The sequence below is a fragment of the Hippocampus zosterae genome, chromosome 13 (genome assembly GCF_025434085.1).
Source record: "Hippocampus zosterae strain Florida chromosome 13, ASM2543408v3, whole genome shotgun sequence".
NCBI classification, from domain to species: Eukaryota; Metazoa; Chordata; class Actinopteri; order Syngnathiformes; family Syngnathidae; genus Hippocampus; species Hippocampus zosterae.
The window spans coordinates 22,317,833-22,345,764 of record NC_067463.1 but is presented as its reverse complement, the minus strand read 5'-3'; the positions used below and the strand labels follow the sequence as shown (position 1 = coordinate 22,345,764).

General features: G+C 47.6%; 2 protein-coding genes across 3 annotated transcripts in view; both read right to left on the bottom strand.

The window, feature by feature from the left end:
• LOC127613565 (ras-related C3 botulinum toxin substrate 2) overlaps window positions 1-27,932 on the bottom strand; it is a 185,320-nt gene that overhangs the window by 149,243 nt on the left and 8,145 nt on the right. The gene's annotated exons all lie outside the window — the stretch shown is intronic.
• On the bottom strand, window positions 2-26,234 carry elfn2a (extracellular leucine-rich repeat and fibronectin type III domain containing 2a). Of its 2 annotated transcripts, XM_052084612.1 has the most exons (6): window positions 26,158-26,234; window positions 5,730-5,793; window positions 5,398-5,654; window positions 4,686-4,835; window positions 3,613-4,607; window positions 2-3,286 (listed from the first exon to the last, which is right to left on the bottom strand). In XM_052084612.1, exons 3-6 carry the CDS (start codon window positions 5,566-5,568, stop codon window positions 1,738-1,740), a joined length of 2,865 nt encoding a protein of 954 aa, XP_051940572.1. In that variant the 5' UTR covers window positions 5,569-5,654; window positions 5,730-5,793; window positions 26,158-26,234; the 3' UTR covers window positions 2-1,737. The 2 variants fall into 2 exon arrangements, with proteins under 2 accessions (XP_051940572.1, XP_051940571.1); XM_052084611.1 differs by having other exon boundaries at window positions 5,398-5,793.

Genomic DNA, 27,932 nt, shown 5'->3' with positions numbered 1-27,932 from the left:
ATAAATAAATAAACGTGACCATCCCCCCGAAAGCCAAAATGACAATCAAAGCATCCCTGGGAGCACTTTGGTCCGCAGCAGGTTTTTGCGTTGTTTGTGAATTTTGAGTTTCACCAATCGACCCAAAATTTGGTGGCCGCTACTATTATGACAGAAGGCTCGAAAAAGTCTCAAATCTCCAAAACTGAACCTGGAGTCGGCCATTTTGGGGCAAACGCCAAAGCTTGATCCAACTCCTACTCGGTAGGAAATTTGCCCAAAGTGGCAGGATTGAAGCAAAGCTCAGATTTGTGTCTTCGAGAATTAAGATTTTGCCCAACGTGCAGGTCAAGCGTGCTGTAACAATTTTGAGGATTAAAAAATAAATAAAAATAAATAAATTCTGATTTAACCGTAAGTAGAGCTAACTTGGGCAAAGATACCAATCGTCAAAGGACGAATGACGAAATCTGAAGAGCGCACGGCCCACTTGGAGGGCTTTTATTTTGGCGAATACCCAAGAAGGAGTCCCAATTAGAAAAAGGTTGACTCAAGACAGATTTTGGGGGTTTTTGAGGCCTGCGCCACCTAATGTGGGCGCAATGGTTGACGATCTTTCAGAGGGTTTTCCAAATTAATGAACAAAAACCTGACATAAAGAAGCCACAAAAAAAATTCTATCAAAGCAGGATCGAAGAAAAAGCCCCAAGAACTCCTCGTTGACCCTGAATTGGGAGTCGGCCATATGATTGGGAAAATCCATTTTGGTGGGCGGGGCTTGACCTCACGAATGAATCATTTTGATGACGGCTTGCCGGCAGTATGCAGAGCAGCTCACACACACACACGCAAACACGCAAACGTCCGTGGTGCCGACATGACCAACACATGCAGTCGGGTCGGTTTCGCAGATCGATACGCGCCCTAATTGCTTAGCGAGAACAATTAGCCCGATAAAGCTCGCCTGCTGTTCTTTTGCCGCCTTTGCCGCCGCACAAGAGCGAGCGAGTCTTCTCCGAACAAACACGGCTAATTCCTCATCCCACTCGCTCATTATCTGGTTAAATGGCGCCCGTGTAGGAGGAGCGGGTTTTGGCGGCGCAGCGGAACGATTCTTGGGCGGTTTGATGGAATTAAGAGGGGGAAGCGAGAACGAGAACGCCGCCTTAAGCCGAGCGGAGGGCGGCCGCTGTCCTAGCGATAGCCGTCCCGCCTGGTAATGAGGTAGTTGGTTCGAAAGAAAGAAATGAAGCATTTTCTTAAACACATTTGTTGAGCCGCAAGGTGTCAAACACGAGAACCAGATCCGCTGCAGGACTCGAGGTGCTCCAATAATGTGGGTTGAATAACGTTGTCTCAGGTTGGCCTTTTCTTTTGGGCTAAAAATTGCGGCTCGGCGGGTGCTTTGGGGCGTAACGGAGAACAGGTCCCGTCCCCGCCCCAAAAGCTGAAAAAAGTCCAAGGCCGAATATGCGGGGGATCATTGGCATATGATAAGGTGTGTCGACATTTTAGATGGTTTTCACAGTCCTAGCGGCCCCGAAACGGACCCCTGACTTAGCTCATCAGCGTTGGGCACCTGCGAGGACCAAAGTGCCAAGCGGGAGGCAGTGGAATTCACATCAAAACATTCTCGAGGGAAAATGTACACTCCGAACCTTCCCTCCAAAGGGGGGACTGAGAGGAAACGCGTCCTGCTACATGATCACCCACACGAGTCGGCCGTCGGGACCTTCCTTTGATACCGTTCGAGTCTGCTTACAGCTTCTGCTGCGCGGAAACGCCCTTCCAGTAGTCTAAAATGTCATGAAGGTCCTCGTCCTTGGCGAACTGCACCTTCTTGCGCAGGGCGTGGCCCGCCGCGATGTAGGACGCCTCCTCGCGGGGGTTCTTCTTATACGGGCGAAATCGCTCCCAGATCCGCAGTGTGCTCTCCGACGAATACTCGGGACTGGAGGAGTAGCCCGAGTTGTAGTGGTGGTGGTGGTGGTGGCGGGCGGGTGACAGCTGCGAGTAGGCGGCCGTAGCATCCCCCCTCTTGGAGCGCCCTCGCGGTTTGAGGAAGGTAGCCTTCTGGGCCGGCGAAGGCGACTCGCTGCCACCCTCGTAGTACAGCGCGGGGAAGGAATGGCGGTGTTCCGAGCTGTGGTAATCCGGCTGAACCTCCAGGTGGTGGTGGTGGTGCTGCTGCTGCTGCTGCTGCTGCAGACCAGGACCAAGACCAGATGCCCCACCTCGACTTCCACTACCATTACTACATGCCACGCCACCGCCATTCATGTTCACACCGCCGCCCCCGTTGACGCTCCCCATTCCGTTGCAGCCCCCTACCCCGCCATGCACCGGGCTGCTTTTTTCCGACGGGTATTTTGGAGGCTCGCCGCGCTTCTCGGGAACATCCACGCCGAACAACCGGCCGCCCTTGACCGCTCCGCTGGCGGCGGGGACTCCGCAACGGTTCTTGGAGACGGCGGTGTCGGCGCTCAACTGCCTCTGAAGGGGTCGCACCGCATTGGCCGGGGGCGGGTCGCGGTAGGGAGGGGAGAGAAACCCCCCGCCGCTTATACCCGGTCGTTCCGACAGGGGCACCACCAGGGGCACTGGGGCCATGGAGGGAGGAAGAGGCTTCTGCTGTAGCGGAGGATGAGCTTGAGGGTGTGGAGTGGCTTGAGCTTGAGGATGGGACTTGGGGTGCACCTTCGGGGAAGAGGCCAGGACTTGATCTCCTGAAGCGATGGGCAGGAGATTGCGCGCGTGGGGCGCCATGCAAACCGGAGGTTGCTGTGGGGCATTTGCGTTCTCCGCGGCGTTAACGGAGGCATCCAGTTTGAGGGCGTCAATGCAGTTGTTGATGATCTGGTTGACCTTGTCCACCTCCTTGGCGATGGTGGAGATCTCGGAGGCCGAGCCACGGCCGTCATCATCCGAATCCTCCGCAACGTCCGCGCCGTGTTCGGCTCCAGCGCCTCGCATATCCAAAACCAGCTCCCCGCCCGCGCCCAGCGCTACCGTCTCCCCGTCTCGGGCCTCCCCGGTCCCTCCGGCAGTCCTCACGTCCATGTAGCTCCCCTTGGTGCCCATGGCCTCGGAAAAGGCGCTGGCCATCTTCTCCACCTGCGGTAAACTGGAGAGGCGGGAGGAAGTGGTGTTGGCCGAGCCGTGGAGCATGCCGGTGCTGGAGGAGGCCGACGGGGGCAGCTTGCTGCCCGCCGCCCCTCCGTGGTGATGCTGGTGGTGGGCCTGGTCCTGGAGGCGCTGCATGGCGGCTGGGTCGTTGGCCACTGCCGCTGCCGCTTCTGGGCCGTACCTGAGGGAAGGGGAGACAATGTCCCATTTCAAGATGATGGATTGCCGGTACACCAATCAAGTGAAAGTGAATGACCTTCATGACAATGTCAACTCAAACGTTTTTGGAGCACCCGATTTTGGGTCTTCAGGCCTTCTCGCCTACATTAATGATGGTTTGGATTTGGAATTTGGAAAACTGATCGTGAAATGTCTTCACTCAGTAACTCGTCTTACACAAACGTACGCGGCCAATTTAAACGACGAAAAGTGACGATGGTGCCGATAACCAAACCGCGAGCCACTTTCGGGCTCGGACCCTAAGCTTCGAACAGAGAGCTCCCATACCTCATCTCCAGAATGGTTTTGGTCACGCTCAAAGCTTTCTCCTTCTCCTCCTGGATGCGTCGCCGTCGGAGGCAATAGTAGACACAGCCCAGTACGATGACCATACCGAAGAGACAGCCCAGTATGGTCATGATATAGTGCGTGGTGGTGGATGGGTTGCTGCGGGGGTCCGCCGGTCCCACAGCCCGCGTGGTGAAGGACAAGCAAGTGTGGTTGTAGCGCTGGGATTTTCCAACCGAGGCGACGCAGTAGGTGTAGTTGGTGTGCGGTCGCAGTTTATCCAGCGTCACCACCTCCCTTTTGTTCTTCAGGGGCATGATGTCCGCCACGAAGGTGCGGTTGTACTGCGACAGGACGTACATCTTGCTGTAGGGCCGTGGGATTTGCACCGCCACGGAGGCGCCGAAGAGCGACACGGTCTGGAGCTTCATGGAAATCTGATGGTTGTAGGTCGGATCGGGCGTGGACGAAAAGCTGGGCCGGTGATACGGGCCAGGGTCCGGGTTGTCCAAACCCATGCCGGAGCCGTCCAGTTCCGACCCGGTCGATGAGATTCCCGGAATGATCACGCCGTCTTGACACCTGGTGGAAAGGAGGACCCTGGCATTCCTCCCGTGTCCGGGCGAGGGGCCCAGGAGTGGGTAACCGTTGAGCTCGCGGGGGGTCTCGCACTGCAGGCGGTCGTAAGTGTGCGTGACATTGTTGAAGGCTTCCAGCCAGGTAAGGAAGCTGTAGAGCTCGCAGCCGCAGTGGAAAGGATTCCCGGCCAGCTCGCACACCTGCAGCCGGTTGAGGACGGTGAAGGTGGACGGGTCCAGGCGGGCCAGCTTGTTGGATGACAGATCCAGGCTACTGAGGCTGGGGCTCTCCCAGAAGGCATTGGTGGCGATGACCTCAATGAGGTTGTGCTGAAGGAAGAGGCACTGCATCCGACCCAGACCTCGCAGCATGCCCTCCGTCAGGTTGGTCAGCTTGTTGTAACCCAGCTGCAGAACCTGAGAGAAACACGAGACCCAAGTCTCACACACTCTTTACGACAACCGCACAAGAGAGACGAGCACTAAGGACAACACCTGAAGGTTCGCCTGTCCGGCAAAGGCCCCGTCCTCGATGTAGCTGATCTCGTTTTTGGTGAGGTTGAGGTCGGTCAGGTTGGTGAAGCGGTACATGGAGGTGAGGAGCACAGCCTTCAGCTTGTTCTCGTTCAGTCTCAGGTCGTGAACCTGGACGGCACATCCCATCAAATCATTTGTGAGCCAAATATGTTTGAGAACATTTTCAGGAACCAATGACCTACAGTGACTTTGAAATCAGGGGGGTCCATGAACCTCTTTATGGGGCTTGAGTATCTTTCAAGGGTTTAACTTAAGACTTAATCCCTTGAACCCAGCCCGGACCACAAATTCGACTTGATACACTGAACGGGATCTAACGTTCAGAGTTTTTACAAGCTCGAGTGAGTCAATATTTAATTTGGTCAAATCATGCTTGCGTTGGAGCCTCTTCCAGGTGATTTGGGCCAAGCGCACGGGTAGTCCCGAATTTGTTCGTCAGTCAAGAAAAAGATCCCAGTAGCGAGTAGCCTCGAACCTCGATCAGGCAAGACCTCGGCCGAGTACACACATAGGTCCCCATTTCAACAAAAGAAGGAGATTTTGCAGTGACCCATCATTAAATTCTATTACTACTTGGCGGCGTTCCGACAGAACTCTTACCCAAAGAATAGTAACAAACTCAAAGAAAATCAGATTGGAAGCGGTCGTAAAAGTAGAAAGCGCCACTGACCGTACTGTTGATGTGCTGGGGAATGGTTTCGTACGGGGGCTGGTTCTGACTGCAGATCGCTAGCCAAACGTAGCCTTTGTCCCCCTCGATGAGCCAGCAGTCTCCGCTGACCACCGTAGGCAGTCGCAGGAACAGTAACGCGGGGAGGAGCAGGAGATAAAGGAGAGCCATTGTTGGGATGGAAGAAAAAAAAAAGACGGAGGTTGGAGGATCTCAAAAGGGCCGAGATGAGGCGCGAGAAAAGGACGGGCTGGTCTCTGCAACGATTTAAGCTTCCAGCATCGTTCCCATTTTAGGTGTTCCACATGCAAAGGTTCTGAAGACGCTCCCACCAGCTGCTACTCATGGCCCCGGAGCGGGCCGTGTTCCGACCAACCCAGAGAATCGGCAGCCAGTCTACAGCAACACAGAAAACATGACATTCAAATCGGACATTTTATGCAAAAGAGCCGGCGCTTGGCGGTACCGCACACCACACATTCCTCCGCTTGTGCCCGCCACTCACAAAACAGATCAATTTCAACCAGACAATAAAAAAACCTGAAGGGTGCTGTAAACCGTTTGTCCGTGGTGGATTTTGATCCGAGGTTGCCAGAGAGCCTTCGAGAGACCTGAGAAGTCTTTTGAGTTCTGGAACCGTCTCAAGCGACAAGTGGAGTGGGGGGGAGGGAGTGTGTGGGGGTGGTGGGGGGTATCCTGGTGAGCCAAGAACCCTTGAGGTAAAACTCAAACCTCAACCCCCCCCCCCCCCCCCCCCCGCCCCCCATATTCTCAAACGGGGAGGAGAGGCTAAATGGCAAACAGAGGAAGCTCCTTGTAATTTGCATGTTTTAACAGGACGCTTGTTGACATTCAGCTGTTTACCTTCCTCGCGGGGATTAGCCGCAGATTAGCTGCTAATCCGCCGTAAAAATATGATGAGACTCTTTTACTCGTTTAGATTGCCTCCCGCAGCCAAGTTGAACGACGGCAGGACGAGATGAAGGCGGAGCTCTTACAAACACTCCAGAAACAGAATGACAGACACTCGATCTTCTCTCATATTTATTGATACCTTCTGTGGATGTTTCTATCCAACCCCCACCCCCCGCAATCCTCCGACACAGGTGGTCCAGGACGACGGCCTCCCCAAAACTGGGACTTTGCCGTAAAATAAGGACCGAATGTCCACTTGAACTGGTCGGACCCAAGTTCAGGATTCAAATGTTCATTCTCCTTGGAAAACCCAAAGTCCCTTGATTTGGGAGAGTGACTCAAATCAACGGTTGCACTCCAAATATCAGACTCGAGTGAAAGTGAAAACAAAGCTGGCTCAGACGATTTGCTTTTGTGACTCGCTGGCAGAATTCAATTTTCATATTTTTTAATTGAACGAAGGGTTCGCCTGAGGAGCCAAATCAGCAGTGTCTGCAGTGAGTTAGCATATCGGAGTCAGTTCCCCGACGCGGCAATCGGTCTGCTAATCAAGTCAGTGAATCAAATAATCCGACTCATGATTCAGTGAAATCGGTCAGGTGACTTGAGTTCCTGGGCTCACCTCGGACTTAACTTAGTAAATGACTCAGTTGGGCTGAATGATTAGAAATATGGCAGACTCCCCTCGCTGGAGTCAGGGAACGATCATGTCAATCTGTAGCCTTTCCGGTAAATCTTTAAATCAGTTCGCCAGTTCAAATGAATCAATGGACCCTCGCAACTCCAGTCACCACATCCTCAGAGTCACAGTAAAGCTGAATCGTGTGACTGGCTCGAGTATGTCCGACTCACTTCAGATTTTGGATTATTCCTTTTGAAGCGAGCGATTGATTCAAATTGAACTGACTGGAGACACTCAAATCAGCAATCGCACCGTAAACACAACCAGCTGGGTGACGGACTTGAGTTAGCAGACTCGCGAGGAAGCTCGGGCGGTTCGGCTCAATCGGGAGAGCGACTCGAGGCCACGGATACAACGGAAACGGTGAAGACTCGGAATCGAAACCTGGCAGGTTCCGATGACTGGGTTCACTGAATCGAGTAGGCGATAGACAACAAGGACCCTGGCGGACTCAGACGATTCAACAGCTAGCGAATCGATTTGGAGGAGGCATCAGACACAACAGATGATTCAGTGTAGAGATCAGCTTCATTTTTTTTCCAGGGAGGGGTTGGGAGGGGTGGGGGGGGGGTCCCTCATCTACAAATGCGACAGGCTTGCCAAGAATCAAATCAAACATTTGAGCGCAACCCTGGTTGCACCTCGTCATCAGTGGATCAGTCGCATGTCGCGATGACAGAATGGAACAATCGACTGTCAAGCGTGCGGGGGGGGGGGGGGGGGGGGGGCGGCGGCGATGGGTGTGCGAGTGACGTCTGGAGTTGTTATTTTCGCCCCCCCCCCCCTCGCCCTCCCCGATATGCCAACAATGACATTTATTCCGCCTGGCCGCCGTGAACGATGAGTCCATTAAGCGCTCCCTTGTTGACTGACTGGCTCGACATGACGCTCATTAGTTTCCTTTTGACATCAGATCCGTTCTGTCCTAATGATGCCGACTGTCCTGTTCCACGTTTGTTTTTTGTTTTTTGTTTTTTATCGCGGATGCTCGCCTTGGCATCCCTCTGGCATCGATTGAATCCAACTTATGAGACGGCTTGTCGCCAAATCGCAACCTGACACCTTTTGCGTCGCTCCCCCCCTCCGCCGGTCTTTTATTATCAGCGCTTTTATTTTGACAGCAATCTTATTTCTTCTGGAAATGAGCCTCTCTCTTTGTGTTTAATTACCGTCTGTCACGGCAGTGCTTTAATTAAAAGTTGTCAGGGTTTTTGGCTGTCTCCCTCTCGCTCAAGCAAATGACAAGTTCCCCAAAGTGGCTGACCCTGGTCCGCCGACAAAAGAAAAACGTGTTTGGCCTTTGTTGAGACGTGCTCGTCACTTCATTCGCTAGACGGCCGCATGATACGAAGGTAAAGATGAAAGTCGATAGATGGAGAGATTCAGATCGAGGGAGGGAATTAATATACTTGGGTTTCCTCAGCTCAAGTGTATTTCGAGAGCACTTGAAAACAACCAGCGCTGTATTCAAAGTGCTATCCATGGAGCAAAAACAATTCGTATAGCGCGAAACAATAAAACAATCGATTTATAACGAAGACAGTCGAAAGTACAAAAACAGTCAAACTAAAAAAAAAAATTTTAAATCACGTCCGAGAGGTAAGGTGGAGCCAGTGAAGGGAGGACAGAGTCGGGGGTGATGTGCTCCCTCTTACGAGCACCAGTCAAGAGGCGAGCGGCGGCGTTATGGACCAACTGGAGAGCCTTGATGGAGGATTGGCTGACTGAGAGCATGACGGTAATCCAGCCGAGATGTGACAAAAGACAGTTTCAAAGTGCTTGTTTGTGTTTGGTCCATCCATCCATCCATCATCTACCGCTTATCCGGGGCCGGGTCGCGGGGGCAACAGCTTTAGGTAGGGAAGCCCAGACTTCCCTCTCCCTAGCTACTTCTTCCAGCTCTCCCCGGGGGATCCCGAGGCGTTCCCAGGCAAGCTGGGTGACATAGTCTCTCCAGCGTGTCCTGGGTCTTCCTCGGGGTCTCCTCCCGGTGGGACATGCCCGGAACACCTCACCGGGGAGGCGCTCAGGAGGCATCCGAATCAGATGCCCAAGCCACCTCATCTGGCTCCTCTCGATGTGGAGGAGAAGCGGCTCGACTCGGAGCCCCTCCCGGATGACCGAGCTTCTCACCTTATCTCTAAGGGAGAGCCCGGACACCCTGCGGAGAAAACTCATTTCGGCCGCTTGTATCCGGGATCTCGTTCTTTCGGTCACGACCCGTAGCTCGTGACCATAGGTGAGGGTTGGGACGTAGATCGACCGGTAAATTGAGAGCTTCGCCCTTTGGCCCAGCTCCTCCTTCACCACGACAGACCGATACAACGTCCCCATCGTTGTGTTTGGTCCACATCACCATTTTTTGTTTTTTTCCAGCAACACAAACAGAACGGCCCCATCGTCCCCTACGAGCCTCTTTCAAGCAAATCCAAAAGACAAAATGCGCGCGACAATACATTTACTGAACGTCCGATCAGCATCATGCCGTGATTTCCGGGCAAACTTGTGATTAGTGCTTTTGAAACATCAAATCACATTGACACAACTTGTGTGGGATTTTTTCTTTTTCCTTTCACCAACTACTTTTTGTTTTCTCTTTATTACCGAGACCGAGAATCTCTTCAATTGATCAGGTAGCCAATCCCAGGAGATCCCATATAAGAACTCCGCCGCGTTCCCACTTCCTTCCAACCGCTCTGCTGGAAGCAAAGCAGACACAAGCTGTAAGCGAGCGCGAGGAACACTCCGGGGAGGCTTGAAAGCAGAAAAAAAAAAAGAAAAAGAGGCAAGAAAGCAGCACGAAATTGGATTTGGAGGTGCAGCGTGGCGGCTTTTTGAAGGAGAGGACGGCGCGCAACTCGCACAAACGGGCTACGACTCAAACGGCTTCCCGCTGTTGTCACCAGCCGACGTGAGCGGATCAAACGGGTCATCATACCGTGCGTCCGTTTGTGTTCACGCTGACAAAACAAACAAAATCAACGTTTCGCAACGTCAAGTCTGCAAATATTGTTCCCTCTCCCGAGAGGTTGCGTTGTCCGGAAAGATCTGGATTGAATTTTTGACTCAGGTCAAGATTTGGCCACAAAAAAAAAATTGATGAACAAAAAAATGCCACCAAAAAGCTGGGGTGGGGTGGGGGTGAGGGGGAGTCGTGGGGGGTGGGGTGTAAGCAAGTGGTAGGTAGCGGGGCCCTCGCAGGGGGGGCGGAGACATCTCTCTCCGTAGGACGCCGATCGCGGCGGCGATCAAACGAGCGAGAAGGAGCGCAAAGGCGATGCGGAGGAGCCGGGCGGGGTCACAGCCTTAATTTATCGGTTTTAATTACGCCGCGCACCACCGGCGGGCTTTGAATTCCTTTTTGAGGTTGACCTTTGCATGGAAATGAGAACGAAGGGGGGATGATGACGAGGAGCCGAGGAATGAACTCGGCTTTAATCTTTAAACAAGGCCGGCGGAAGAAGGAAGGAGGAGAATCCAAATTTCATCCGTACCAGATCAGAATATGAACGCTCATTTTTTTTTTTTAATTGAATTTTTTGTTGTTGTTCCAAAACAAAATGGTCACATGAAGAAAATGGACGTCGCTCAAGACGACTCGGCTTAACACGTGTGAGGGGATGAAGATTTGCAACGACGGAAAATAAAATTTCAAATAAATCTGAGCTCTAAATAGAGTAGATAAACGCGCAAAAAGAAAACGAAAACATTTTCATATTTCAGTGTGGGACAATTGAAAACATGTGAAAATTGGTTTGATTAAAAAAAATATACATATATTCAATAAACATGGAAATATACTGTACCACAAAATTTTGGTTTGGAAATATTGAAATAAAAATCAATTAATCACACTGTAACTAAAAAAAAGAACATGTATGAATTTTTTTTTAACTAATAAAATGTATATTAGACTTTTATAATTTTTATTATTATTATTTTCGATCTATTATTTTCGATCGGATTCGTTGAGCGAGGCCTACTCGCCGACCGAAGCTTCCTCCCGTCGGCGAGCCGCGCTCAACCTTCACCGGCGAGGGAAGCAAGACGATTTCCGTCTTTTGTTTGCGCGTCGTGTCGTCATCTCCCATCGGACGACATCAAAGTAGCGCTCGCCTCCTCCGGAACAGAAGGCCGAGGGCTTTCAAGTGGGGCCGCGTTCGATCCCTTCTCAAGAGTCTCGATAGCCATCCCGAACGCTCATTAGCTCAACGAGACCCATTTTTTTATCTCCCAATAGGAGGAAACGCAAAGTCCGAATACTTTGCTGTCAAATCAAGCAGAATATAGAAAAGAAGATCAAAGACGCTTGCGTGGTGGTGGCGGTGGGGGGGGGGGGCGGGGGGGGGGGGTCCGAGGGGGGTGTTAAAGTGGTACTAGGACCTCAAAGTGGGCTATGCTACAGTTTCTTTGATTGAAATATGCCCGTTTTGCAAGGTTAATTCACTTAATTTGATGTTTACTTTGACCATTTGGCAATGGTCACTCCAACAAAAAAAGTGACAGACTTGCAAGTTGACGCGCCGCAATGCAACATTTTTTTTATCTGAAAGAAACAGTTTGTTTTGCCCGTTTCCCTTCACACACACACACACGCGCAGAGTTTCTCACGCACAAACATACGTAAGCGCACACACACACGTGAATGAAGGGCCGAGTTGTTCCTGTGAAACGTTTCATCTTGCTGCGGAGTGATGGTGAACATGACGCCCAAGGCAACAGGTAGAGTACACCCAAAAAATAACAAAAAATCCAAATGAGGCTGACTTACACTTTCAATAAAAATAATTTAAATAATAATAATAATAAATTATTCATTCATTCATTCATTCATCTTCCTAACCGCTTGATCCTCACTAGGGTCGCGGGGGGTGCTGGCCCCTATCCCAGCTATCTTCGGGCAGTAGGCGGGGGACACCCTGAACCGCTTGCTGGCCAATCGCAGGGCACACAGAGACAAACAACCATTCGCACTCACACTCACACCTAGGGACAATTTAGAGCGTCCAATCAGCCTGCCACGCATGTTTTGGGAATGTGGGAGGAAACCAGAGCACCCGGAGAAAACCCACGCAGGCCCGGGGAGAACATGCAAACTCCACACAGGGAGGCCGGAGCTGGAATCGAACCCGGTACCTCTGCACTGTGAAGCCCACGTGCTAACCACTGGACTACCGGGCCGCCTAATAATAAATTATAAATATATAATTACAAATAAATAATAATTTCGGACACTGTCTTCAAAAAAGTAAAAAAAAACAGCAAAACTTGAGTGGGACCAATTAGGTGCCGGCAGGTGTGCCAAAATACGCATCAGCGGCACTTCCTGTGTCCATTGCTCATTTTGAAGAATACGCGTGATTTTGAAGGACCCAAAACTGTTGCGGTACGTGACGGCTGAGATGCACTCTCAAAAATAACCCGGATCGCGTCCAAAACTTTTGGAGTTATTGGCCACGAATGAATCAATAAATAAATGGATGAATTCCAAAGTGGGGGCGTTGGGGGGGGGGGGGGGTGATCCTCTCCCTTTTGCCGTATGCAATAACCTTTTGGGTTCTTCATTGAACAAATACACGACGAAACAACCAAATTTTGGGGGTTGTGCTAAGATTGATACATTTGACCCAAGTTTTGGGGTGAAGTAAATAAACCCCCAAAATTTGAACGCATTTTGGTTAGTTTTAGAACGTGCGATTGTGTACTCAATGTGCAGGCGAGAACACGAGAAGGCAATTGATCATTTTTAAAAAGTCACATTTATCCAAGAATTCACATCGGCGCAAATTTTCAAGTCAAAATCTTTCATCTTAAGATTGCTTGACCAAAAACACGTCCGATGCCGATTCCTTTGTCGGAAATCTGCTCGCCAGCTCCGATTTTAATTTTTTTTGCACTCTTGACACAATTCGCTCGGGCTCATTTCATCTCAGCCACCTGCCGGTCGTCCGACTTGTTGGATTGAGTAAGCGGCCGATTGGATCGCGCGGCAGATGACGCGGTTTGAATGTCAACATCCAAAGCTATTCGTTGCGCCACGCTCATTGGCGGTCCCCGCGATGCTATCGAGCACGGTTGCCGTGGCAACATCTTTCGCCGATTCCGGTCCTCGCAAAGAGGCGAGACGGAGTCGTATGTTCCCTTTGCTTTTAATTTCCCTGGAGGAGTTCATAGATAGATATATTTAATTTTTAAAAAAGTGAAGCGGGATTGCTACGAAGCACGCGTATCACGAGCAGCAGGCGCAATGGGGTCGTTCCCTGCGGCCCCCCCCCCCATCGAAAAAGCCGCCGCTTTTATTGTCGGCAATTAGACCGATGAGGATCTGATCTGATCTGCCGAGTGGAGTCGTCCGTTTTCTGCGAGTCGTCGACTGGCTGACACCTGCGGCTATCGAGCGGCAAAAGGAGTTAAAATGGCCGCAGCATTAGCGGGAATTTGCTTTTGCAAGGTGTCTTGAGTTTTGTGAACATCCTTGCTGACGTCAGAATTTTTTTTTTTAATTATCATTTTAATTGCTCTCTGTTATGCCGCATGTGAAAAAAAAAACACCACCAAAAAAAAAAAAAAAATACGAGCAAGTGAACAGAAATGTAAAATGGCTCAATTAAAATATGAACGCAAAGGCAAATATTAATTGAAAGAAAAATAACAAAAAATAACCGAACAATTCAGAGAAGTGATATAAAAGAGTTGAAGTTAAATCCTGAAAAAATTACGGAATAATTGATTTACTTAATTATAACTCGGCTGATTAATCTGATTAATCGGATTAATCTGCTTTCAAAATGATTGACAGCCAAATTTCAGAAATGCACCGAACTCCAAAAAAATAATCTTAATCCATATCTGTCGGCGAGAATTTTGCCAATCAAACGCCGATATCTTCCTCCGTCTTGAATAAAACCATTAAAAAGTCCCATTTTCATTTTGGCTTATTTGCAAAAAATATATATTTAGCAAGTATCGCAGCGGGATCGCGCTGCTAACACACCGATCGCAACGCCTCAACCTCGAGGTAGCCAAGCGGCGCCAAGGACGGCAAAGGAGCAAATCTTCGGAATTCCCGCAGGAGCGCGACGTGCGGCTCACTTGCCGAAGCGCAGCTGTCATGCACCCTGAGAAGCATCTGCTCACCCTACAAGAAGACCAGAGGCGCGTTCACAAAGTCAACGGTGGTCCTTTTTCCGCCTGACTCCTTGTCTAAACAATGCAAAGTCGAAATACCGCGGGGGGGTGGTGGGGTGGGGGGGTATGCGCCGGAGCGCGGCGGCGTCCGTTGGCTAAGTAGGCCGACGCATGGCCGCGGGGGCCACTCGCACGTGCCAAGATGGAACGAAAGGACGGCTGCCCGGTCGCAAAGCTGGCTGGCCGAACTGTTCTCGTCTGCCAATTTTCATGCAAACACATCCAGCAAGGCAAATAGCGGAGGCGGCAAAGGAGAGTTTTCGGTCCACATGGCAGAAATTTGCTGCACCAGCAGGAGTTGGCAACAACAAAAAATTATTGGTCATCTGATGTTTTCACTCAATAAAGTTACGGGTCACGATATACTCTGTCGACCCAAAAATTTCGTATTTGGTGGGCCCCCGAGGGGTGCGCAACAGAACAGTAAAAATGTCACGGTTTTCCCGGAATGTTCACAAATTATGTTTACAGCTCACAATGTTGTGTGTACAATCAAATCTATAAACAAGACACACAGAAATTGGTGAACCCCGGGGGGGTGCAACAGGAAAAATGGCGTGGCGCACAAAGTAAGGTTACGGCTAACAATGTCCTGTGTAAAATGTTTATTTTACACAGTATTTTTACACAGCATAAAATTTTTTTTTAATTATTTTATTTACGCATTTTTAACCGCAAAAAAAATGACAAATTTGGTGGGGTGGACAGCATAAAAAAAAACGTATTGGTTATCTGGTATTTTGGCAAAATAAGGTGGGAGCTCACCATTTTCTCTGTAAAAGTAAATTAATAACCCCCCAAAATGTAATTTTGGTGCACTCCCAGGTGGGTGCGTGACATTGAAAATGAAATCGTTTTGTGATATTTCCACAAAATTCAAACGGTTCAGAGAATTCCCTTTACAAAAAAATAACATTCAACCCAAAAATAAAGTATTTGGTACATGCCAGCGCAGGTGCGCGAGATGTACATATTTTGGAATCTCCCCCCCCCCCCAAAAAAAATGAATGAATACATTTGACACACCTATACATACAAAAAGTGCAACTCACTTCATCAAAGCTCCTTTCCCACCAAAAAAAAAAAATATTTTTATTTTTTTGTCAAAATAAAAATCCTCTATTTACTTCATCATGGTGCCTTGATGCCAAGATGCCACAAGGTGGCGTCAAATCACTCTCGTTGTCTAAAAATTCCCTCACAACTAAATTCCACAACATGGCAGTAAAGCATACGTAAAACTTTGTCTAATAAAGCTCCTCAATTTACTTCAATGTAGTCCCTTGACATCAAGAGGCCCCGAGTTGGTGGCAAAGCACTATTTTGGTCTAAATCAAACTCCTCAAACCACGCCTACATTGTTCCTTCAAACCAAGACGCAACAAGATGGTGGATTTTCATTTAAATGAAAATCAAAGATCCTTGACGACGCCATGCCATCAGATTGCGTCAAAGCACCATTTCAAACAACTGACATCAAGCTGGCGGCAAAGCACTAGTTTTGTGGAAATTAAACTCACTCCAACATAGTTCCTTAAAACCAAGATGCCACAAGAGGGCAGCATTGCATAGTTTTTGTCCAAATGAAGCTGCTCAAATCACTCTTGTCGGACTATTTTTCATCAGCGGACGATTTACGTTCAGCGCATCCGACACGTCGGACACCATTTTTATTTATTTTGTTGCGGCCAACAAAAAGAAGACAGACGGGCAGGCAGGCAGGCTTGAAGTGAACGAGTGAGCGGCGTGATTGACGCCGTCGACATTCAAGCGCTGGACAGATTTGACAGAAAATCCCCCGCCCCGAGCCGGAGGAGGAACAAAAGCCCGCGAGACGGCAAAGTGACACGTCCAACAATGGCGGTGCGGCGTTAAGAGCACTCGAGCGCCAAAGTGAGTCACTGAAGGAGGGGGGGGGGGGGGACAGACTTCGCTCCGGCGGCCCGCTGACTCAAGCGCTTGCGAAATCAGAGCGGCAACACTCGAAGAGAGCGAGCAAAATTTCCACTTGCAAAAGTCATCACAACAAAAATGTTTGCCCCCCCCCCTCCTCCGCCCCCCATTAATGCGAGCAGCTGTTAGCTTGACCATTTTAATTTAAATTTTCGTTCATTTGTCGCCCATTTCGGCCGTGTCAATAATTGATACTCAAACTTGTTCATAAAAATATTGTCTCTGGACCATTTTTAGTATTGGATTTCGGTTGCCCCCCCCCCCCAATACGTAAAGAATTTGTCGAACGACTGACCTACTTTCCTTCTGTAGCGCCAGAAATGAAGTAGCGAAATGACGACATTTGAAATGAACCCTGAAGCTAGCATATGAGCAAAACAAAAGACAAGTTAGCGCATTATAGCGCGGCTAGCTAAGACGCAGGTTGAGTTTGTTTTTTTTCTAAAAAAACGTTTTCATTTTTACTTTTCTATTTTCGTTTTTTATTCTTCAGTTTTAGTTGTTTGATTAATTTTCACAAACTACGAAAGTAAATCTGGTAGTCGTAGCGCAGTAGTAGGAGTCGCGCTAGCTCGTCGTCAGTAGAAGTCGTCAACGAGGACTCGTCACGGGGGCAGCGGTGTCGGAAAACAGTCCAGGTTTCGTACCGTTGTCGACGTCAACGTTCCGACGCAACGTTCCCAACCTGCGGAACAAACGGACAGTGCGCGTCGGGCAACGCACCCCCCCCCCCCCACTTCCGCCGAGCATCTCGTTAGCGCGGCTCGCTGGAGACGCTTCAAACGCAACCGTGTTGCCGGGTCCAAAAATAGCAACCAATCTGCAACCTTACCTAATGAGCCGCAACCACTTCAGACCTGTCAACTACCAGCTGCTCTATACGTGTGTGTGTGTGTGTGTGTGTGTGTGTGTGTGTGTGTGTGTGTGTGTCTGCGCACTGACCACGCCGTTTTGATCACATCTGCGTGAGAGCTAAAAATAGACTGTGTCGTTTTCACCTCCTGCTCTATCACTCGCATATAGAAAGCAAAAAATAAAAAATAAAAACAATCCTGCGGCAAAATCTTTGCATTGGCGCAGGCAACGTGGCGAACGACGGCCGGCGGACGAACACGCCGTTTGCCTTCGCACGAGTACGAACAACACCAGCGGCCTCTGGATCGCAAACATACAGCAAATACGTTTTCACGCCGCTGTAGTAGTGGTTAACAGTGTTGGTAATAGTCATAAATTGGTGGAGGGGCGGGTGAGTTGAAGCCAGAAATAAGAACGGTACAGTCCGCCGTCAAAAACCTCTAAAGCAGGGGTCTCCAACGTAGAGCCCGTGGGCAACAGGTAGCCCGTGAGGACCACACCAGTCGCCCGCTAGTGCTAGGGTTGTGATTTGCTGGTAGAAATTCTGATTTAAAAATGTAAACACGGGCAGTATTATACATTCTATCGCTAGCCATTTAGCTAGCTAGCTAGCTAGCTATCGTAGCTCTCTAATCTAATCTAATCTAATCTAATATTATTATTCAATGTAAGTTGTCCAAATGTTATTTCAGATGTGTATCAATTTGGTAGCCCTTCACACAATCAAGGACAGTAGCCGTTGCTAACCCCTGCTCCGGAATCTTCCAACTATTTGTCTTCGCGATGAACCAGGTAGTAAACGTCAAGCAAACAACCAAATAGAGAAAAGTGTTTCCCACCACCCCCCCTCCCCCACTTTTGGTAGGTGGCTTCGCTTTTACACCGATGGCAAAACAAATTTCTCCGGAGCTACATAAAGGCCTGAAATAAAAATGGTACGTTCCATCCAGCTAAATAAAAAACAAAGACGACACCTTCCGCCGTCTCCATGAACCAGGAAGTCACCGACGAGCAAACAAATGCGATGCCAAATTGCAAGAACATTTTGAGGTCTCCATCAATGAATCGGATCCCTCCGCAAATGTTCGGTCAATCGATGAAGCAGCATGTGGTTCACTTCCGAGAGGCTATAACGGCATTAGCAGTCAGAGGGGCTTCAGTCGTGAGGGCCCCCGAGGCCGTTTTCAAGGCAATTTCGCCGCCTTTTAGTCGTTATCTTTCTCATTATAAAAGGACAAGCCGAAAAATAAAAAAAAGTGTCATTTTACGCCGGCGGCGGGCGCCGTGAAGAACGACCCGTCGCTCTGCAATGAGGAAATTTATCAGAAGTCAAGCAAATAAAAGGCAGGGGTGGGGGCGCGGGGGGGGGGGGGGGGGGTCAGTTCAGGTGGGGCTACATGATGGAGTTTGGTCCTTTGGAAAATTTGACAGGGGTCCTTATGGAAAAGTCAATCCCAAGAGCTTCATCTTGACCTTGAGCATGATCGACATTTAAAATTTTGTGGGGTTTTTTTGCAGGAAAACACACAAATGACATCTAATAGGCGTGGCATGAAAAAAAAATGTTGCCACAAAATTGGACTTGAGCTTTTGGTGTTTGTCATCCAACTGTTTTGTTATTTTCCTTTTATTGCGAAATCCCCTCCAGGAAACCTGCGTCGTATTTCACGGCAGGAGGCGTCCGGTCATAAATCATATTTTTCTTCACATCATCAAAACGTTCCTTCTTTTTAAGCCATGGGACGTCGGTCAACGCCGTCATAATTCGGGATCCGGCCCGCCGCGTTTAAGAACATTTCAATCGGACGTCGGGATCGGATGGCCGCTCGCGACTCTATTGCTTTTTGTCGCTGACATTTTGGTTGTCGCTTATGATTTATGACGCGCGGCGTGACAATGGAGCATTCAGATGAAAAAGCGTTGGGGGGGGGGGGTGTGGGGGGGGGACAGTGAACTGACGCGTCGACGCGGTAGCCGTGCGGACGTGAGAGACAAATGCGACGGGACGCACAAACGCTAGCTTAGCCGCGTCGTAGGCGGCCATCTTAGAAGGGGCGTGTCACATCGACATATTCATTCGTCAGGTAAATCTCTCTCCAGCGTGGATTTACGGTCCCGCTATTTCGCAGATTGGGCCTAGTTTTAGTTCAAGACTCATCGCCGTATCCTCTAATCCTGTTTTTGACGCTAACAGAACGTGACGGGCTCTGAGCTCTTGCGATTTGAGTCGGTTCTTGGAGCACAGAGTTCCAAGCAAACACGGTAACGCAGCATTTAGCTGTTAGGCCGCACGCTACATTTTAGTCATTTTTGGAAGCTACTTTTTATTTCACTGGAAATCATTTTGTTCGTGGATACTTTTAACGTGACCTAGTTTAATTATGCGAAGCACATTGAGTTACCCCGCGTATGAAATGCGCTCTTTGAATAAAGCCGTCTTGTCGCGTGACTGCGTCGTTACTTCGTTGAGGTTGAGCTTCATTAACCTTGCTGATGAGAAAAAGAAAAATGACAGCAAGTCAACTCTGGTCACGGCGGGTAGCGTCTGTTAGCGCACACACACACGCGCGACCCTGACACGCAAGGTCACGTCGCTAACCGCTAGCCAGCTAACAGCCCCTTTCCTGGGCTGTTAGCTGGCTGAGCACGTCTTTCTTCGCCTCGCAGTCGAGATAAAACCTCGGAGTGTCGGAGAAGCCACGAGACGGCTCGTCCGGTCACGGCCGGCCAACCCCGAGAATGCGGGCGGCAGGTTTGGCGCTTCCGCTAGCAGCTGGATAAACAACAGCGGCGGGCTAAAAATAGTCTCCTCACCTTGCACTTTGCCGTCAACGGCTCGTTTGCACGTCGTCTGTCAAAGCTCACCGTTGATTGCCTGCGCCCAATCAACCTCCCGTGAATCAAAGCGATTCGCAGGAGGATGTCGCTTGTATCTCGACCGGATTTTTAGAAAGTATTATTTCTTCATTTGCCTCGTGCAAAGCATGCAGCAAATATTTCACAAATTCAAAAATATTCCATGACAAGCATGGAAAACAAAACACAAAAAAAAATGTTATTAGCAATGGGTAGGGAGCAATCACCCCCCCGCCACCCATACCCGCCCAAAACCCACTCCTCCCAATAAAGCTTAAAAAAATGCTGATCAAGATTCAACATGAGTTTTCAACTGTTCAAAAAAAAATGGAAGGGAAATTGGTGGAAACCATCTGTGACCATTTTTTAACTTTAAAAAATAAAATAAACAAATTTGTTTATATATATATATATATATATATATATGTATATATATATATATATATATTAATTTTTTTATAATAATAATTTAAAATAATTGTTATTTTATTTTATTTTTTTATTTTATATTCAAATTTGTGCATTTTCTACACACACAAAAAAAAGAAAATTGTGAAATCGAATCCACGAACCGAGATTTAATAGAAATAGTTATTTTGGCGTTTAAAAAAAAAATGACCAAAACATGAGCGTTTAACAAAAATCTACAACGATTACAACTCAACGATCGAACAAAATAAATGGTGAGGAAAACACACAAACATTGGCAAAAAAAATCATTTTCTTCATGCAAAAGGTGGTAAAACATATTGTGACAAAAACTAAAAAAAAAAAAAAAACTATGACACTTAAAATATTGGACAAAACCGAAAAATAGATGAAAACAATAAATCGAAAAAGTATTTACATTTTTAATCATTTCCCATTTTTGTGTTTTATTTCTTTATGTGTAGCATTTTGTATCATTGCCCATTTCCATTCAGAATTTTATTTATTTTATTTTTATTTAGTATTTTTATTTTGTCGATACTCTTGTGTAGTACAATTTTTTTTTTTAATCCTACCATATTTCTCCCCCCCCCCGCCCCCCGCCCCCTCCCATACCACTCTCAATGTAATTACTTTGTCAGGCTGAAGCGAGGCTCTTCAACGTTGCGCTTTGCGGAAGCGCGCCGCCACGCCTCCGTCAGCCTCAAGAGACGCGTCGTCAACGCACATCGATCCCCGAAATGGAATGTATCGATTTGGTTACCGACTCCAAGAGCGCACCCCCCTGCGGGGCTTTATTTCGGCTCTCTGTAATTATGCTTCTGCCGATTTTGTTGGGTTTGTTTGTTTGTTTCTAACCGATAATTGTTCCCCGCCACGGCAGTAATCAGCGGCCACATAGTGACCCGTCGCAACAAGTGGAGACTATCGAAGCCCAGAAATGACCAGGAAATGAGCGGCCATTGATTCACAATTGACTGGCAGGAGATTGACGACCCCCCCTCTGTGCAAAAGACCAGATTGCGTCCAAAATGAGGACGACGGGTCAAAGTTGACATCTTGAAATGAAGTCGCGTCTTCAAATCCAGAGGCCCTACTTTTCACCTCCCTAATATTTAAGATTTGTCGGATCATATTTGTGGGTTTTTTTTTTTTTTGACTGAGATTTTTTTCTTTTTTAAAAATTATTATTTATTACTATTATTATTATTATTTATTATTATTATTATTATTTATTATTATTTTTATTGTCAGAATGTTATTCCTCCCCCGCCCACCCTGATATCTTTCGTTCTTTTGGGGCTCGTAATTAGTTTTATGGTGATTCTCTCTTTTTTCCTTTTTTTTAGCCGTTTTAAATATCATTTCCAAATGATATTTAATTAATAATTAATATTTAATATTAATATAATATTTAATGAATATTTAATATTTTTCACAAAATATTTTCCCCTTTTTATTGATGTCATATCAATTCCCTGACACCTAATATACCTGTTATGCCTGATTAAAAAAAAAAAAAAACGTACATTTTGTTTTTCCTAATAGTTGTCATATTTGTCATATGTATATATATTGGATAAATATTCTTGTTTAATCGTTTACTTTTCATAATGAAAAAAAAAAAACATTTTTCATCACATATAATCCAACATTATAGTCCATAACGAGCACGTGTGTTTTATTTGAACGATTGCGCAATCCAAAATGTCCCACTCTGGCTCGAGAACCTTCTTTCGTGCCGCAAGGTTGGACAGAAGGCTTTGTTCCCCCCCCCCCCCAGAAAAATCAATCGACGGACTAACAGTTTGTTTCGGTCCGCAGAGAGAGACAGCCCGCGGTGGCAATTATCCCGGAGCGCTACGGAACTCTCTCTCTCTCTCAACTGGTTTTTATCCATTTTCTCAAGCGCTAATGGTACAGTCAAGTCAAGAAAAGATACGCAGCAAAGACGTTCTACTCCGAAGGAGCTCTCTCTCCGTCTCGCTCCGCAACGACGACGCCGCGAAAAGATGAAGCGCCACGATGCATTATATGAAGGATGAAAACGGAAAATCGTTTTGTTGAGCTCTGACCTTGTGGTTATATTGCGAGTGGTCACATTTTGTCACCCACACGCACGCCAAGACCAGATCTGAAGTGATTTTAGCGACGTTCCCATTTGGCTAGGTGGTTCAAATTTGGCGGACGGACAATAAACTCGCCTGGAGGCGTCTTCCTGAGAAAAGTGTCTCTTTTGAAAGGCCGCCAAAATGGCCGACTTTTTGCCAGAGTCCGCCAAATTTCAGGTTGCTAGGTGAAAACAGCTTTGAGTGGTTTCATTTTTTTTTTCTTGAAGGCCGCCTGGCGTTCAAAGCCGAAGCGGCGATGCGTCGAACGAAAACGACTTCAATCCATCAAGCGCCGATGGCCCAAAAGCGTCGCGACCTTTCCTTTTCCCCCGGCATCTGACTCATCACCGGCGAGCGCGACATGCCGCCGGATCGGAACCTCGTGCGTCTTCCGTGCTCAATAGCGTCGTTAACGGCGCGCTAATTGGCTTAGAACGGCAGAGAGGGGCTGTCGGCGAGCCAAAAGGCCACAAAAAAAAATATTTTCAGAATAAAACAGCGTTTTGTTTTGTTTTTCCAAACGACAACTCTTTCTATGGAATGTTGCAACTATTCACCGACCAATTGACGACTTTAATTAGAAGCGTTCGCCAGCCCAAATGCCGTGCGCATACCTGGAGTGAGTTTAAAAAATAAAATCAAATAAAATCCACTTTTCAAAACTTACAGGCGGACGTGAGCGATGAAGTGAGGCGTTACTCAAAAGGACTTTTCCTCCTGTTGAGGAAGAAGAGGATGAAAAGAGGCAGTTTTGGGGCAGTGGCCATCTTTGATGTGGGCGAGTCATTAAAAAAAAATGGAGCAGTCGGCAGCGCTCCTTGCGGGATCCCATTAGAGCGCCGCGGCTCGCCGAGGAAGCGACGCGCCACTCCCCTGGACGCGGTAATCCCCCCGAGACCCCCCTCCCCGCGCCCCCCGCCCCCGAGACACAGTGCATCTCATACGACAACGTGTTAGCATTTTATTCACTCATTTTATTTAGCCTCGTTATCGACTTACGAGCGTACGAGTCCTTAGCCTTATTTGCGCGTTTACAATGTTAGCATTTCGCGTTGTGCTTCCGCAACAATTTGGTGGCATTTTTGCGTCCCTTTGTTTGGCTTTCAAAAGAGGGAATCGCATCACCCGAGATGTCAGCGCGACTGTTGGAACCAATTTCTGAAATGTTAGCATTTGATGATGCACTTGTTGGGCTTTTTGCCTGGCGCGTTAGCATTTTCATGCGCTTTATCGGGATTTTTCCACTAGCACGTTAGCTTTTCATCACTTTGTCGAGCTTGAAACGAACAAATTAAATCTGATATGAGAGAGTCGTAAATGAGAGCACGTTAGCATGCTATCCAGCTTCACTTTTCAAAGAGGAAACATCCATGAGGAAGCAGACATCGAATATGGCTAATCCAAGTTTGCATTTTCGCTCTTTCGACACAACCGGTTGTTTGGCTAAAAATAAAATAAAATAAAAATTAATCCTCCAATTTTTTTCTTCTTCGATTGAGTGATGCAATGTTACCTCGCTAAAAGCATTATTATCGTTATCAAACTATCATTTTGAAATGATGAGATGTTCAAAGACCAAAAAAAAAAAGGGAAAAAATGCAAACGGAGGAAACGACAAAACGTCACTTTCTAGCAGCTTTTTCCGGGGATTGTATTTTTTATTTCAAACGTGTCCCACTCCGCCTCTGGAAATCTCTCATGTTTATTCTGGGCTGGCTTTCAAGTCGTCCTCAGTGTATCGTATCTTTCACGGCTCTGCGATCTCTCGCCTTTGCTGCCCCCTCCCGCCGTCTCCGTCTCGCTAATCTCCCGCTTTAGCGCCATCTATCCCCGCCGTTAGCTCAGCCGTCACTCGACCGCGCTCGAAACCAACTCGGCCGTTTTTCCTGCCAATTTGTTGCACGCGGCAACGGCTGTAGTCAAGCGCGCTTCAAACATCTTGAATTTGACCAACACGGGGGAGGAGGGGGGGGGGGCGCTTCGACAGGGAAAGACAAGCTACATCTGCTCGTGTGAAAAGTTGAAGCCACTTAGCGAAGACGCCCCATTGAGCTGAGCTCCTGAAAAAGACGTTGAATGGCGCCACAAACCAGCGAAAGCGCTTCACTAAAAAAAAAAAAACCTCTACAGCGGTTCAAGAGTGAACCCACAAAAATGGGAGCGCACAAAATGAGAAACCTCATGACAAAAGAATAACGGCAGTTTGTAACATGAAACCCAGCTGGAACCGTGTAAAGAAAATAAAATAGAGAAATTAAAAAAATAATAATAATTAAAAAACATAAAAGGTGACTGAAAACTAACAAAAAATGCCCGAAAATCAAATCGCGAAAGACGAATAACTTGAAGCAGCAAAACATTAAAAAGTGCGAAACAGTGCAAATAAACGGCACAATGTGAACAGAAATCCACAGAAACATGAAATACATCCATTTTTGTGTTTTTTTTGTTATTGTAAAGTGTCCTTGGGTGTCTTGAAAGGCGCTTATAAATAAAATGTATTATGATTATTATTAGACTTTTTTTTTTAATACATTGGGCATTATAAGACGCAATGCACAATGCCACCACTAGATGGCCGCTCAGATATCGGTAAAACGTGTTTTAATAAAGCAGCGACACAGCAAGTTCTAACGTTGAACTCTATTGCTGCTCTATTTCCGTGTTCAACCGCGAAACCGAACGCCTGAAGTTTGAACTCTGCGCTGTCAGCATTTTGGGGGTTGAAATATTACCGTAATGACCATCTACAAGGCGCATCGGATTTTAAGGCGCGCTGTGAGCTTGGAAGAAATTGGAAGGCGCCTTTTAGTGCTGAAAATACGGTATTAAAAAACAAAAAACAAAAAAAACATGCAAGAACCACAAAAGGCAAAATGAACGCAGCATAAAACCATTCAAGGTGAAGAGCAACACAAACTCGGACTCAGGACACAAACTGCAAAATGTAAAACTGGGCTTGCGTTGGATTAACGTCGAAATTGCTTGTCAAATGACAAACTTTATTTTTGTTTGTATTTATTTTTAACCGCTGCGAGGGATCATTTCCACAAAGACGATACCTGACACATCTGTCAAACAGGCACCCCCCCCCCCATCCCCTCCCCCCCCCATCATCTAAGAGGATGACGATGATTGCTAATGTCATCCATTTTGCATCGCCGTAATTATCCGGGTGAGTGCCCGGATTCAACATTCAGCGGATATTAGCAACACACACACACACACACACACAATACCCAGCGAGTGTTTAGCGAGCCTCTTGTGGGAGTTTGATAGCTTTGCGCTTGAATAGCAGCAGTCAATGTTTACCCGCCTTAGCTCGCCGCCGCTTAATTGCGCTAACGAAGGCTCGCTTTGCTCGTGCGTTTCGGCGGGAGGGAAATGAATTGCGCGCTAGTCCTCCGCGGGCCCGCTCGGATTGCTAGCATATACGTCGGGGGGAAAAAAATAAAAATAAAAATCCATAAAAAGGTAAAATGACAATGAATTTAGCTCACTCGACCTTCTATGGCAGACAAACTCAGAGACATTTATTTTGCTCATCGGAAGAATATTCAAGTTCCTCTTTGGAGGATTTGATCTGGCTCAGTGCAACGCATTCAATTGCACTTATCAAAAAGCGGAGCAGCTCGACTAGCCGAAAAGAGAAAAAACATGGAACATCAAGGAAAATGGGGAAGAAAAAAAAGTCAGCAAAAACGCGACATTTGAGGCGACAAAACATCAAAAACTCGGAACACTGTGAAGTGACAAAAAGCGGGATCCTACCTGGCGGACGATAACAGAAGCTCGCGTCCACGCCGGCCAGGATGTCAGCGACGGCTGCGGCACAAAGCAGAAAAAAAAAAAAAAAATCGAATAAAAATCAGGACACATTTTGCTCGCTTTTTTTTTTCTTTTTTTTGCAGCGCCATATCGCCCCGTGATGTCAAGCCGGCGCTCGATGGGTTTATTTATCCCGGCTTGTTAGCGCCAGCATCTTTACGACGGCCCCCCCCCCCCCCCTGGCCCGCCGCCCGGCCTGCGAGTCGTCCTCCCTTCCAGAACGCCGTTAAGCTAATGACGGACGGCGCCTTGTATACATTCCCCTAATTAAGCCGTGCTCGGAGCGTCCAAATATGGGCTTTGTCCTCAGACCAACTTTGGTGTTCCGACGAGATCCCCAATTAACCCCCCCCCCCCCCCCGCCCTCCCCCCGCCTCCCTCCCCTTTTGTCCCCTTTTCAAAGTCTTGATCACAAACTTGCAATTGTTGACTTGGAAGCGGGCGCCGGAAGCGACCTTGGACAATCAAGTAGTCTAACGACTACTGTCTGACCTCTCGGGTGATTCCAAAAAAAAAAAAAAAAAAAAAGAAAAAAAAAATCAAGAGTTGTTTGCCAGGTGCTTGGGGAAGGGGGGCATTTGAAAAAAAAATAACCTCGGGGCACCGAGCGGCATGCTCCTTCGAGCCTTATTTTGAAAGTTTCCCGACGCGCGAAGGCTGAAGTGACAGCCGAAATATGTCAGAAGAAAAAAAAAAGACCATCGTCTGATATAAAAAAAAGAAAAAAAAACAAAACTTGAACCTATTTCAACTCTAAGAAGATAGACGTTATTGCGCCACCTATCGGCGCGTTGTTGTCCAATTTAAAACGTTTTTTAAAAAGCCACACCGTCGGCAAATGGTCAATCGGCACTTGCGAGCACTGATTCCAAATTTTTTTTTTTTTGAAAAGTAATCAAAATGTAATCAATCGTACTCGGTTCCATTACTTTGAGGGAGTGACAGAAAAAAATCATTACGATGGTATTAACAGGATAAGTCGCAACGATTACGAAATATTTTTCACTGCTGGTGGACAATGTGGGGCGCTGACGACATCATCGCACTTCAAAATCGCCGTCACAAATATAAAAAAAAAATTTTAAACACTTCCCCAGCCATTCCCCAAGATGGCCGCCGATCACACGACGTTCGGTCAAATTTAGGGGTTGGACGCGTCCAAACTGACAAGGAAAGGTGGTCGAGGTTTTCCAACTGGCTTGGTAACTGTCAAACTCACAAAATTTGAGGGCGGCACCACATTGGAACGAAGATACAATTGTTGACAATATTTTTTTTTTTAAACTTACTTTTTACTGGTGTGTGTGTGTGTGTGTGTGTGTGTGTGTGTGATTTACAGATGGAAACCAGCCCACTGAGCTCCTTGATTATCATTTTGCGCAAAATCCAGCCCAGCATGACAATGCAGCGTGATGGTAGAGGACCTTTACTAAAAAGCCACCGCTACCGAACAAAACGTATGAACACAAACACTTGCACGGGCAAAACTAAATCAAAAACTAAATCAAAAACACAAAAGTCCTGAAAAGCCCAAATGACTCAAAAGTAATAAACAAACGAAAAACCCACAAGAGCAGCGCAACGATCCGACGCCAAGGAGAAAGCTAATGACCAACAGGTGCGAGGCCGGAGGAGAAGCCCTCCAGTGCCACCTGTTGGTCACAAACAGAACAACCGCAACCCTAAACTATGACACAAAATCAAATCTAATCCAAACA

What these genes read in the sequence shown, in the direction of transcription:
- elfn2a (XM_052084611.1), bottom strand. Translation starts at nt 5,568, where the DNA reads ATGGCTCTCCTTTATCTCCTGCTCCTCCCCGCGTTACTGTTCCTGCGA. An exon ending in CCCAGCACATCAACAGTACG is followed by an intron (nt 4,836 to 5,397) that starts GTCAGTGGCGCT and finishes TGTGCCGTCCAG; the next exon opens with GTTCACGACCTGAGACTGAA. An exon ending in AAAACCATTCTGGAGATGAG is followed by an intron (nt 3,287 to 3,612) that starts GTATGGGAGCTC and finishes CCCTTCCCTCAG; the next exon opens with GTACGGCCCAGAAGCGGCAG.